The 12709-nt window shown below is 35.5% G+C and overlaps 1 protein-coding gene across 8 annotated transcripts in view; it reads left to right on the forward strand.

The window, feature by feature from the left end:
• Positions 1–12709, forward strand: part of ERCC6 (ERCC excision repair 6, chromatin remodeling factor) — a 54733-nt gene that overhangs the window by 17391 nt on the left and 24633 nt on the right. For all 8 annotated transcript variants that reach the window (XM_068950137.1, XM_068950140.1, XM_068950138.1 and 5 more), the window contains 3 exons: positions 2181–2306; positions 7240–7398; positions 10858–10993. In XM_068950137.1, coding sequence (XP_068806238.1) covers positions 2181–2306; positions 7240–7398; positions 10858–10993 — 421 coding nt within the window. The remainder of the gene's footprint in view (positions 1–2180; positions 2307–7239; positions 7399–10857; positions 10994–12709) is intronic.

Here is a 12709-nt window from a genome sequence, read left to right on the forward strand (position 1 = left end):
CTAGGACATAAGACAATAAAATTGTTTTTAAATTGTGTTTCTGTAGCAGGTGGTACTGTCAAGTTTATGCCATAAATTGACATTTTTTATGATGCTGCTGCTTTTGCCAGGCATAGATAAAATTTGACTAGTAGCCCTGAAAACATAGGGCACTCGCTTAGACCATAAACTTAAAGTCATTTGGATTGGTTGTAGCAAGGTTGGAAACGCAATGTACTTTGCAAGTCAGCGTCTAGGTAAACCGTATCCTCAAATGTATGAGAGCAATGGAGAGCTTTACAGGAAACGAAGGATAAATAACTTCAAAAATATGTAAATTTCCTCACTTTTTTTTAAAATAGCTCATAAATCGTTCTTTTTCCCACAAGATGGATTTTTTTAGAGCCCTGTTAATCAATTATCCTGCAGGTTTTTTTGCAACTATGGCTGTCCAGCCAACAGGGAGCAGTTTGCATAGTGGGTAAACTGGAGAGGTGGAGTATTACCAAGGGGAAGACAGGTTTATTCATTCACCTGTAAGGATTGTCATTCAGGAACTGAAGGTATACTGGAAAAAAAAATACACACACACACACACACACACACATACACACATATATATATACACATATTATATATGTATATGTGTTTATGTATACACACACACGCGCGCGCGCGCGCGCTGTTGCAGCCTATTAAATCCTCCTCCATCCAGTCACTGCAGGATTGTTTTAGAGTGTATTCTCTAGCTGTTTCTTCAATGCAGAGTTGAATGATTAGACAACTGAGTTTTGCAGCATCTCACCTGGGAGGGTTTTTTTTGGTAACACTACAGTAAATTTCAGTGCTAGGAGGCTTATCTTAGTTCTTAGCCTAATTTTTTTCCTTCTTCTTTTCATCCTACTACTACTTATGGCATTTTCACAAAATTTCACTATCCATGTATTTTGGATGCCTGTAGACTCTTAGGTCTCCTCCTTCCAAGCATCATTCAAGTTAGCATCTTTAATTATGAGTAAGGAATATGTATTCAACTAATAATGCGTACAGTGGCTTGGAGAACAGTGCCTACTTGGTTTACTGGCATGTTTGGGGAAGGAGAGATTGTTCATTGGGAAGAGAAAAGGATTTTGGTAGGAAAATAAATATGTCTACAATGTCTGTAAGGAGGTGCCCAAATCATTTAGTCCTTACAAGTATGGCAGCCTTTTATTAGATTAAATATGGCTGCTTTTGTGCAAAAAGAGACTGCCCCTACTGCCTTTGTGCTGCACCCAGAGCAGTGGCATGAGGGTGAATTTTCCTTTTTTTCTATACTTTTAGCAGTTGTTTACATAGGAATTTTGTCAGATTATATAAATTCAGCTTGGCTACGGTGGATGGCACTTCTATGGGAGCATTTCAGCAAAACGCAAATTGTTCACGAAGTGCTGTTTGTTTCGTACTTATTTGGATTGTTCCTCCAGCTGGCAATAAGTGTATAGTTTGCTATTGCAGGTAGATGGTTTTATTTCACTAAAACAAAAATGAGACCATAATTTCCTTGGATGTTGACAGTCCTCTGGTACTTTTTCTGAAAGGGAGAAAAAAGGTAATTCTACAGACTGCCTCAATTCTAAATACAGCAATTAGGCTGCATACCTGAAATCACTGTGTGATTTCAAAAGCTTGGAATGCGCACTGTCCTAACAATGGCTGCTTAACAGCTTTAGAGGACATCACCCCAAAGACAGTGATGTTGCCGGGTGAGCCCTCTATATAGGTTATACGTTACTGTAACATTTCTCTAGAGGAAGGAAAGTATTTAAGTATTTGGTTAAATTCATGAAAATTGTTTTTACTTTGGAATTCCAAGTCTTACTGATTTTAATGCAGGTTTAGGAATTTAAGATGTCCAGTTTCTTTTAATGATGTTAACCTTTGATTCCATTGTATTAGTATTTCTGTCTGTAGAAAATTGTAACTAGCTATAAAACTGTGAGAGCTTATAACAAAATAGTCATTAGTGCATGTGCTTTTCAGCTTGTTGATCTTTTAAGCATGTAATTATAACTCTCCTTAGCGTATTACTATTTAAGTGCATGCCATCTTCCCAGCATATATTTATTTGTTGTTTTCTGCTTGGTGTAAGATTCAGTTTAGTTTTCATGTAGAATCTTTTAATTGCAACAATTGAATGTTGACTCCTTGTGTCACTCCAGGAGGTGGCAAAAAGAAGGTCTGAAGGACAAAGAACATCACATGGCTGAGGAACTTTCTGATGAAAGTGATACTGAATTTGAAGAGGGTTTCAAAGTACCGGGATTTCTCTTCAAAAAGCTTTTTAAGTATGTATTGTATGCTTTATTTTAATGTTATGCAGACACTGCTATATGCTATTAACAATAATATTAGTAGTAACAGTGGTGATGATTTCCAGATACCCTTTGCTACAACTTCTATTCAGGGAATGATCATTTAGATTTAGATAGGATTATTTATATAAAAATAAGCTACAGGAACAAACCTCAAAGAAACGTGTTTATTGCAAGCACAAAAAGAACTTAATGAAATTAAAAGTTAAATGCAGCTATATAAAAATGCAGTTAATAACTGGCTGTGAAAATATTGTGAATATGTGTTAGCTAAGCTAAGGATTGAGAAGCTGTTCTTTTCTGTTTCGGTAAATGCTTTTTTGGTTGATAAGTTTTTTTGGTTTTTTGTTTTTTTAATTCGGGTGTGGAGTGGAGAGAGAATAACTTTAATTTGAAAATGAGGAGATGGCAAGCTGTGCTAAACAAAAATAAGTAATGTAGGTGTTTCTGTGACTGGATAGAGTGAGTGAAATTTTCTGCCAGCAAAAATATGGACCACTTTTTTTCTGAAAAGTTGTTTTATAAAATATCTTTTCATTTAAATTGCACTGGGCAAAATGTTCAAAAACAGAGTGCATTCTTATTCCCTGTAATAGATGGACAACTGCTACACAATTCATTCTTTCATTATTTAATAGTGTATCACAGATTTGGACAGGACTGCTGTCTGTTTCATTTTTTTGAGACAGTGGTGTTCGGGGACACTTTCAAGCAACTCGCCTTCATCTCAGTAAGCTATTTACAAAATACAGTTCAAACAAGTTAGCAGCTGAGAAGTTAGCTTACTACATAATCTCTCTCTAACTTTGATGCGTCATTGGCTTGAATTCATTTTTGTTGGCAGCATTTCATACAGCAGGAAAGCCATCTTCTCTTTCAAAAAGCTAGCTAGCTAGGTTTCTAAAACCTTACAATTAGTGTTGAAAGTAGCCATGGTTTCTAGCAGGCATGCATGGTATCCCTTTCAACAGGGCCACTTAGTCTTAACCTCAACAAAATTATTGCTGTTGTCCTGTAATTCTTCAGAAGCAAAGCACTAGCTCTGAAATGGAATTGAATTAACGACTTGGTTGCCAGGACCCTACACAGCCAATATGTGGTCTACAGTTGTTTATGCAAAGGTACTGCAGAAACAATCATTCTGAGAACGGATGCACGGTCTGAGCAATCCAAAGGGAATTGAAATGAGGGAGACGACTAAAAATTAATCTTAGAGATATCAGCCTCACTAATGAAGGGTATCCCTGCAAGCAAGAGTCAGCTGGCAAAACTTCCTAAGTGGTTAGAAAGATCAATCGAGTTGAATGATTTGTCTGACTTGTAAGTTAAATGCTGAAATCTCCAGTGTAGGAAGACTCAGAGTCAATAGGCATTAAACTTTGAGTTCTGACCAAGTTTTGTACAAAAGATGGAAGTATATTGACACAAGGAGGTGTGCATCACTATACTGTGATCTTTCTGCACTGTTGAATTGAATTGAATTCCAAAGTTAGCATGCGCTTCTAGAGATAAAGGTTATAAAGTTCTTTTTTTCTGGTGAGCCTGTTAAAGTGGATGATGTGTTTCTTCCTTGTATGTTTGTCTGCTCTGAAAAACATTCAGCAAGATGTACTAAGCTAATACCACTGGTGCTACTGTGGAACAAAACTAAACTTAGTGAGCAAGGCTGATTTGCTAGCTTTGCCTTACCCTGTCTGCACCTAGCCTAAGAGAAGTTGTACATAAACAAGAAATCGCCTTTCTTCATTACTTGCTCTCAGTAGTTGATTTCCTTGATACAACTGAAATGCAGTTTTGTCTTAGTGACAGTCAAACTAAACTCTGCTAGCTACAGCAGTGAACCTTAAGGTATGAACCGTAGCATGGTTACTCTTGTAAAATACAGTCCAAACATAGCTAATTGGAACACCAAGCAGCGTTTTTATTAGACAGTATTTTGGGAGTGAAAAAAACATAAAATTGATACAAAAAAAAAGCACTAGATTAAGAAATTAGCCTTGATTATCTCCTTGTATAACCATTAAAAAAAAAAAAGTGACTTGGGCTGATTTTTGACTTTTTAAGCTTTTTTATAGTTGCAGTTATTGCAAGCCTAGATGATTATACAAAGAATTGGTACAAGAAAGCACCATAAAAACAAGCTAATATTTTTCTGTGTTTATTTTTGAAGTCAATTGAACTAATAACTCTGTCCTTGAGAAAAATGTACTCTATCTTCATTTTGGGGGATGCTTATAACAGGAAGAATTTGAAAACGTACTTTGTGTGGAATCACTTCAATCCTTCCTGTGCATAATAGAAAATATATATTTAAAAAAGAAAGCTGTGCAACCAGCAAGGCTCTTTATTTAGGAGGTACATTTCAGTAAGATCATTTTAGGGTGGAATTTTGTGTAAAAACTACTCTGGCACAATGGGTGCAAACGCTATCAGTCTTCAGAAAAGGTGAAGCATAACAGCATCAAAAATTGTGTAGAGCCATGTAAATGTTTGCCCAGAGCTTTGGAACTGTATTTACAAGACATTCTCTAAAATTACGTTTCTGGTTTTGTTTGATATGTTCTAGGATACTCGTCTCTGGACTGACATACAGTATTCTTGTATTAGGAGGATTTGAGAGTTGAAATCATCTACCCAGCTTTGTGAATGTGCTTTAGTATTGCATCCAGAAAAGGGAGAATAAAAATCTATGTAGTTAATTAAAGCCCTATATTTAAATAGTCTTGAAATCTTATATAGAGCATATTTCCTGCATAGATAATAGAGAGATGCTGCAGATGGATGCTTTATTTCCTTAATGATGAATAGCATTCAGAACTCTTGAAGTATGAAAGTTATAAAAGTCTTGATTACTGTTCACGCTTGTTTGGAAAGCTTCTGCAGTTTTATGCTAGAGCACCAGACTGACTTAGGAAAAGGAAGCATTTTTAACCAAAAATGGTTGACACTTTCATTTCCTTCTTTTTTTTTCTTTAAACACACCGTTTTATAGAAGTAGCATGACTTTTGCTATTCTCCTTCCATCTTAAAAATCAGTTCTGAATATTTTTAGTTACAGGTTTCAAAGCTTTTTCTAGTAAATTATCACCTACTGATGTGCTTATTTAGACCTATTATAGTTAGTAGTAGTTACTAATACGCTCTTTCTGTTTTATTCATCTGAATGCGTTTGGTGAAAGTACTTGCTTTTTTTTCCCATTTTTAGATATCCTTAGAGCAGAATTTCTCTCAAATTTTATCTTCTATTGTGAAACTTTCTGGGGAGAGGGAGAGAGATGCTTATAAATGCAAGTAGCTATCAAACACTGGATATAATCCTAAGAAGTAATGCAAGATAATATCATGGAATTTTGAGTGATTGTTTTTTGAGGGTGTGTGCTGTATTAGTCTAGGGGAGCAGCTTCTGATTGGAATTAAGATTTTCTCCAATTCTTTAATATTTCCATTGGAAAACGTTCTGACCTTCAGAAAAATATAGCAACAGAAGCATCTTATCCCAATCAAAGCTAATCCTGCAAAACATTTCGTAATTGTTTTTAGATTCTTTCATTTTAAAGGTGAATTCCACCCTAATAAAAGGGGAGGGGAGTTTTTGTTGGTCTGTTTTAAGGGCTTCCTGTATAATACATTTGAGGTACCAGCATATTATGTGATAATGTCTGAGCCATTAGATGCATTCTTTGATCATCATTTTCTAACTACTCAGTCCCTTTTTTTCTGTGTCAACATTTATCTAAACTCAGACAGCTCACATCATAAATTGATTTTAATGGTACTTTGTGGACACTAGTGTCGTTAGCTGTCACTGTTCCTAAATATTCTTTGTTCAAAGAATGAAACAGAATTTTGAAACGCATGCAAGAGAAAGTCCTAAAATGAACAATTTTTATCTCATAGAAAGCTATGTTTCCATGTTCTCCACTCCAGGAATGCATGCCATCAAGGAAATACAAGCAGTGACATTGTTCTTTCTCTAAGTTACAGGACGCACAGATGCTGCAACACTTTAATTATCTTTGATATTATTCTTTAGATCTACTGTTACTTCTTTTCCTTTTGTTCTGTTTTCAATTTAAACTGCATCTTTTTGAAATGGGTGGTATTCCTACTGCTGTCACTGTTTCGTATCATTATAAAAAAGCATATCCTAAAATGATTCTCAGTCCAGCACCCTATCTGCACCTTTTTGTCTTGTCATCATAAATTATTGTTTTCTAATCAACTTCTTCTAACTGGAATGAATTTTACATCGTTGCTTAATAGAATACTATTCCCAGTCTTTCACTGGAAATTGTAGCTACCCTGATTTTCTCACACAGTAATGCTTTGTAGCCCCCGATTCACTAGAATAGGTTTTGTTGTTTTGCCTTCCAGAACGTTTTTGTCTTTTTGGCTTTTTTCTTTATTGAAAGAGATTAATGTTATTAATTTGTTTAAAAACAAAAAAAGCATGCTTTGACAGATGAGCTCTGTTTTCACAGTGGAGTGTTAAGTCCCTACCCCACAGAAATCTTCACTTTTCCTTCAGTTTAAGGTACACATTCCAAATAATAACATTTATTAGATCCTTACATTAGATCCTTGTCTGAAATGATAATGCTTTGTTAGAGTAGCTTCCCAAGCTACTTTTAACACTTAAAATATACATGAAATAAAATACCCTCTAATTACCATGACTATCAGTTTAATTAGAAATATTTTAGCATTGCATAAAAAGTGAATGTCACATGTAATGTCTAAGTGCATCAAAAATGTATGACCTAGTAAATACAGCACTCATGTAAAACACACATCCAGCATGTTACAGTAACTAGTATAAGAACCTTGCCAAATGATTAATTCATGAGTACTTTCTGTTATGATCTGTATTATCAAACATTTGCCTTCTTCTCTTTCCTTGTTTTAGGTACCAGCAGACAGGTGTTAGGTGGCTCTGGGAATTGCACTGCCAGCAGGCAGGAGGAATTCTGGGAGATGAGATGGGATTGGGCAAGACCATCCAGATAATTGCCTTCTTGGCAGGTCTGAGCTACAGCAAGATCAGGACTCGTGGTTCAAATTACAGGCAAGTGCTCCTCTGCAGACTGTCAGTCTGTGGAGCTCAATTAATATTTCATCAGATGTATTGCTGGTGGAGGAGGGCCCTGTGAATTATTAATGACATTTCAATTACAATATTCCTTTAATTCTTTTAGTGGGGGACATCAAAGGAAAAATTTTACGAGACAATGGAGCTGTAGGGCAGGAAAAATTAAACATGTAACACTTTTAATGAATTCCAGGCATTGATGCTTCATTTTGCAGATGAGCCGCACTAGATATTTTGGGTCAATACAGTGTCTAAGGTTAGCTTCCACAAATGGATTGTTTACAAACTCAATTACATTAATATCAATAGTTTACACAATATGGAATTTTAAATTAGATATGATACCTTTAGTTCCATTTATTAAATTTTACATTAAAATACTTGTTCTGGCAAGACACCAGGTGAATGCTTTACAGGAAGTAGCAAGCTGATTTGCAATCAAAGCCAAAAAAAACCAATAATAATCGTAAGAGCAGTAACTTATACAGAGGAATTCCTATCTGCCTTTTTTTCTTGTCTTGCTTTTGAAAACTGTTAGAATGACTGACCTTTCTTCCGAGGATCTTTCATACTCTTTCTTTGTTACTGAACAATATGTAAGAATTCCTTTTTCATAGATGAAATTATGAAAAAAGATACTTGTTGGTGTTGTTGGATTTACAGATGCATGCATTCTGGTTCTGTTGGCCTGTTTTCCTGATGTAAATTACAACATACAATTCAGGAAATATAATAGCAGTATATGAAAAATAAATTTTACTTTGCTTTGTAAAGAGGTGCATTTAAATTATGCTCATTATAGCCATGAAATGTAAAATAATGCTTTAAATAGAAAATATTGGTGTCTTTTGGAAGCATTTTATTCTCCAGCTACTTCAGTTTTGTTCCTACAGTAGTCTTTATGTGCAAAACTACTACTCTGTCCTCCATCACTCAGGCCAGTTGATTTCTTTGACGCAACTGCCTGATTTGAGATGCTACTCTACAGCTTATTCTGTGCAGCTATATTCTCTGCTCTTGTTGGAGCTCCATTGAGTTGATAGAAATCTTTCAGAAACATCTCTCCAGACACTGCTAAACAGTTACAGCTTAAGACCTTAGACACTGCAGTGAAACTACAAAAAAACTTCCAAAAGGCCAAAATATAAGTTGCAAGGTTCTTTCTGAATATAAGATCCTATGTTCTATTTCAGTTTTTTGACTTGTTCAGGTAACTAGCAAGTCCACCATGATAGTAACTTCATGGGAAGAAACAGATTTTAATTTTTTTTCTCGGAAAATTCTTTTATTCTGGTTTTGCTTGTGTTTCATAAGGCAGAAGGTATCAATGACTTAATTCTTGCATGGTCGAGCGTTTTCTGCATCTGCGTTCTGAACTAAGAAGACACTAACACTAGCTGGTTTCTGTCTGAAAGCCCTGTAGTCTTGTTAGCAGAAGACCTTCTGGTAGTCTGGCTGAGAGGTAGAAACTGGTAAGAGCGACAGTTGTTGTGGTCAAAATGCCTAAATGCCTCCAGCTCAGCTCATATCTTATCACCTTGTTTGTAGATGTAGCTAGTGTATTGGTGCATGAATCTGGCGCTGCAGCCTTTTCCATAGTCTCTTGCCGCCTCAGTTTAATGGTACTTTGATTGCTCTGCAAGATTCTGACTATTATCATACTAATGAGGCACTTGGGTATTAAGACAATAGAGCCGCTATAGATTTTTGTAAACATTCAAAATACACAACTTTATCAGTGAAATTCTCTGCAAAGTATTATTTGCTTCAAAATAAGGTGAGTAGAAACTTTCTTGTAACCTACTTTTAATTCCAGCATTTTTCTGTTTTTGAAGCAGCTTGAAGACTACCTGAAGTAGAGCACAATTTTGTTACTGGGAGTATTAATATATTTCTTCACTTTTAACAGTTAATGAACTACTTTAAAATAATGGTCGCATAGCTGGGGAAAGCCAGGTGTCATATGCGGTATCAGTAGAAGTGTTGCAGCCATGATAGTCTAAGGATATAAGAGAAACAAGAGATATAGGGAGAGGAAGGGTCATTTATTAGAAAAGTTGAGGTTGCTGGAGGCAGAACGGTCTTTAGTTCAACAAGTGGAGGTAGTTGGAAGAAGCAAATGACCTTTCAGACCAACGGCCCTTTCATCAGGAAAGACAAAGCAGACCTCCCCTTGGATTACTGGGAGTTCTTATCAGCTTTAATTAGGCCATGTAAGTTTTTTATATAACACTTCTTTGATGATGAAAGAGAGAAGCAACATCCAGGTTGTTGTCTGCGGCTGTATAAGCTTTTAATAAACAAAGTTATTTCTAAGTATTATCAGTTTCTGAAGAGCATTACTAGTGGTGTTTTGTTTTTTTTTTTTTTAAATCAGGAAGTCTTTCTGCTGTTCATGACTTTTTTTTATTGCTGCATGCTTGTTGTATTGAATGTATAGTGTGATCTTTTGAATTGCTTATGTATTGCCGCTTGAAATGTACACAGTTATCTATGACCATTTTGCATGATGTAAAAACACAGATTGGTACATGACAGCTGTAGCTCTTGCCTTTGTTTACAAACTTACTTTATTCTGATTTTTAAACCACGAATATATTTGAAGGGTTAACAAGCAAGCTTTTAATTTTTCCCTGCAGATCATATTTCTTATATAATTGTTGCTGTTTGTTTCCAACTGTAATATTTCTTGTTTGGCTATTGTACAAGAGATCTTATTTTTCTTTTTTAATTGTAAGAGTAGTTCTGAACTAAATGTATCATACAGAAAGGCTTTGTTTCTAATATCTCCTCGGTAATTCTCAGAGAGAATCATCTGATTAGGAACAAAAGACTTGGGAGATGGTGAAGTTTTAGCCCAGCTCTAATGTCAGCTTCTATGGATATGGAACATACGGAGATGTTCTAAAGCAGCAGATATGTTCTGCTGCTTTAGAGTCTGTCTTATCTTGCTGCCTGCAAATTAAGATGACAATAGTACAATGTATTACCAACATAAAACAAAACATCCATATGTAATAAGAAGTCCATTTGCAAGACTATATCTACACATTTTCTAGGAATGGAAGTAATAAAATGATTGTTAATGATTTCATTTCTCTTAAAGATACAGCAGTCACCCCAAACCTGATTTGTATTACCACAGGAGGAACCACAGGAAGAAGTTCCCTTTTGCCATATTGTTTGAAGTTTTTCTATTTATGTGCTTATATTGATAGATGCCTACATTAATTCTTCATTTGATATGTTCTTATAGCTGTGCTCCTTTCATCTTGTTTTGAGAAAATAGACTTTTAGAAAAAGAAAATACCACTCAATTTCCAAGGTTCTCATATTCCACTTGAACTATTAAGTGTGTTGGGTTATTTTAATAGGCCACTTAATATAGAGTATTTATTTCACATTGAAGTTTTGTTCTTGAATGTTTTGTTTTAGGTACCAGGGGTTGGGTCCAACAGTGATTGTATGTCCAGCTACTGTGATGCATCAGTGGGTAAAAGAATTTCATACTTGGTGGCCTCCATTTAGAGTCGCCATTCTCCATGAAACTGGTTCTTACACCAACAAAAAGGTAACGATTGATATTCCAAAAGCTTGTCTCTTCTTTGGTGTGTTGGCTAACGAAAAGTATCCTCTGTTGCTGAAGGTGTTTCTGTGCACGCTTGTGCTCTTTCCCTGATTGTTTTAAAAGGATAAAACATTGACTGCATGTATAAATTTGTCAGGAAACGGCACAAAAAGATGGCAAGGAGTATACTTATGTTGTGGCGTAGAAGAGAGTCTGAACAAACGTCTACATTCTGATTTGTCTGAACAAATCAGACATAGTAGCAGATTTCTCATTCAGAGAGCTGTGCTTGTACAGAAGTCCATTCTACCATGACTAGACTGCTTGTGAACGTGATCTAGTGTATTTAAAGCTCCCTGTGGTGCCTCTGCAGTGCTAAATATACCTCAGTTTATGATGGAAACACAAAATGTACAATGATTTTAATGTTAACATGTTCTTTTCTTTGAAAAGTCTATGTACGTATGTACACTAGCCAACATAAAATGAGAATATATTTTTACTTTGGAGTTCAGGTGGTGTTCATGTAATGCTAGTTAACTTTCTTGAATGTTTTTGGTGAAATTGTTCATGCTGAAGGTAGATATGTCTGAAGGTTGATCGCTCTCAGAGAGACTGGAAAATTTTCCAAAAGAAAAAAAAACCCCTCATGTTGAATTTAATGTGAACTTTTTTTCTCTGTCTCAATTTCCACAAGGCCGCCCTTGTCAATATTTAAGAATATGTAGTTTCCTCTGGTCATTTTTACAGTGCGGTGAAAACTTAAGCACGCATATATGCATGCTACGCAAAAAAGAAAAAAAGGCTGCAGTCTATAGTTCAAAACAGATATTCAGAGCAGAAGGATGCTGAGTATCCTCCATTCTCTGGATTCAATATGGAAAGCCTTCTATACTTTTGATAAATTTGCAGAGCTTCACTGTAATTTTCCATGAAGAGTCTATTCAGTAAGCGCCTCGCTGTCATTCAAAGGCATGTTCCATATCATTCCACTGCCTACTTTACAATTAGGGAACAATCTGCGTCATTGTCAGCTGCTTTTGCTGCAACTGATCAACCTAAGAACCTATTGGCCTACCTACTTCTAGTACTGGTGAATTTTTTCCTTGCATTTTGGTGCATCAGAATATCGTTGATTTACTATTTAATTCATTTAATATTCCCGGATGTGCTAAGTTCTCATCAACTCATCAGTATGTCAGTTGGTGTCACCTAGTCTCATTTCCTTTAAAGATAGTATTTTTGGTTTTGTCTTTGTTTTATGTTTTGGGAGGGTGCTTTTTTGTTTTGTTTTTTGTTTTTTTTCCTCCAAGTGATGTCTTTTCTGCCTTTTTATTTGCTTGACCAGTGTCTTGCTATGTGTGTTTTTGTTCCTTTTCTTAAATTGATAACCCTGACTTCTGTGAAACTTCAATCCCTGCTAGCTTGAAATAGCACAGCAAGGAAAACTTAGATTTTTCTTTTTTCCCTTGGCCTTGTATTTCAGTTGCTTAAAAAGATTTGCAGGATTCACCAAATCATTTTTAAATTTCTCTTTAAATATTTATCGAGTTTCTTGTAATAATGTTACAATGGTATGGTGCTTAATTGCACTTGATTAAATGTATTGTGAGATAATCAATACAGTTACAGTACATGGCAAAAAAAGAATAGAACACTCTAATGTGCTAATAGCTTCCTGTTGTTCAATTAACTTGGTATATCTTCAAGCCCTAAAAG

This window comes from Struthio camelus, chromosome 7, assembly GCF_040807025.1.
Source record: "Struthio camelus isolate bStrCam1 chromosome 7, bStrCam1.hap1, whole genome shotgun sequence".
Classification (NCBI taxonomy): domain Eukaryota; kingdom Metazoa; phylum Chordata; class Aves; order Struthioniformes; family Struthionidae; genus Struthio; species Struthio camelus.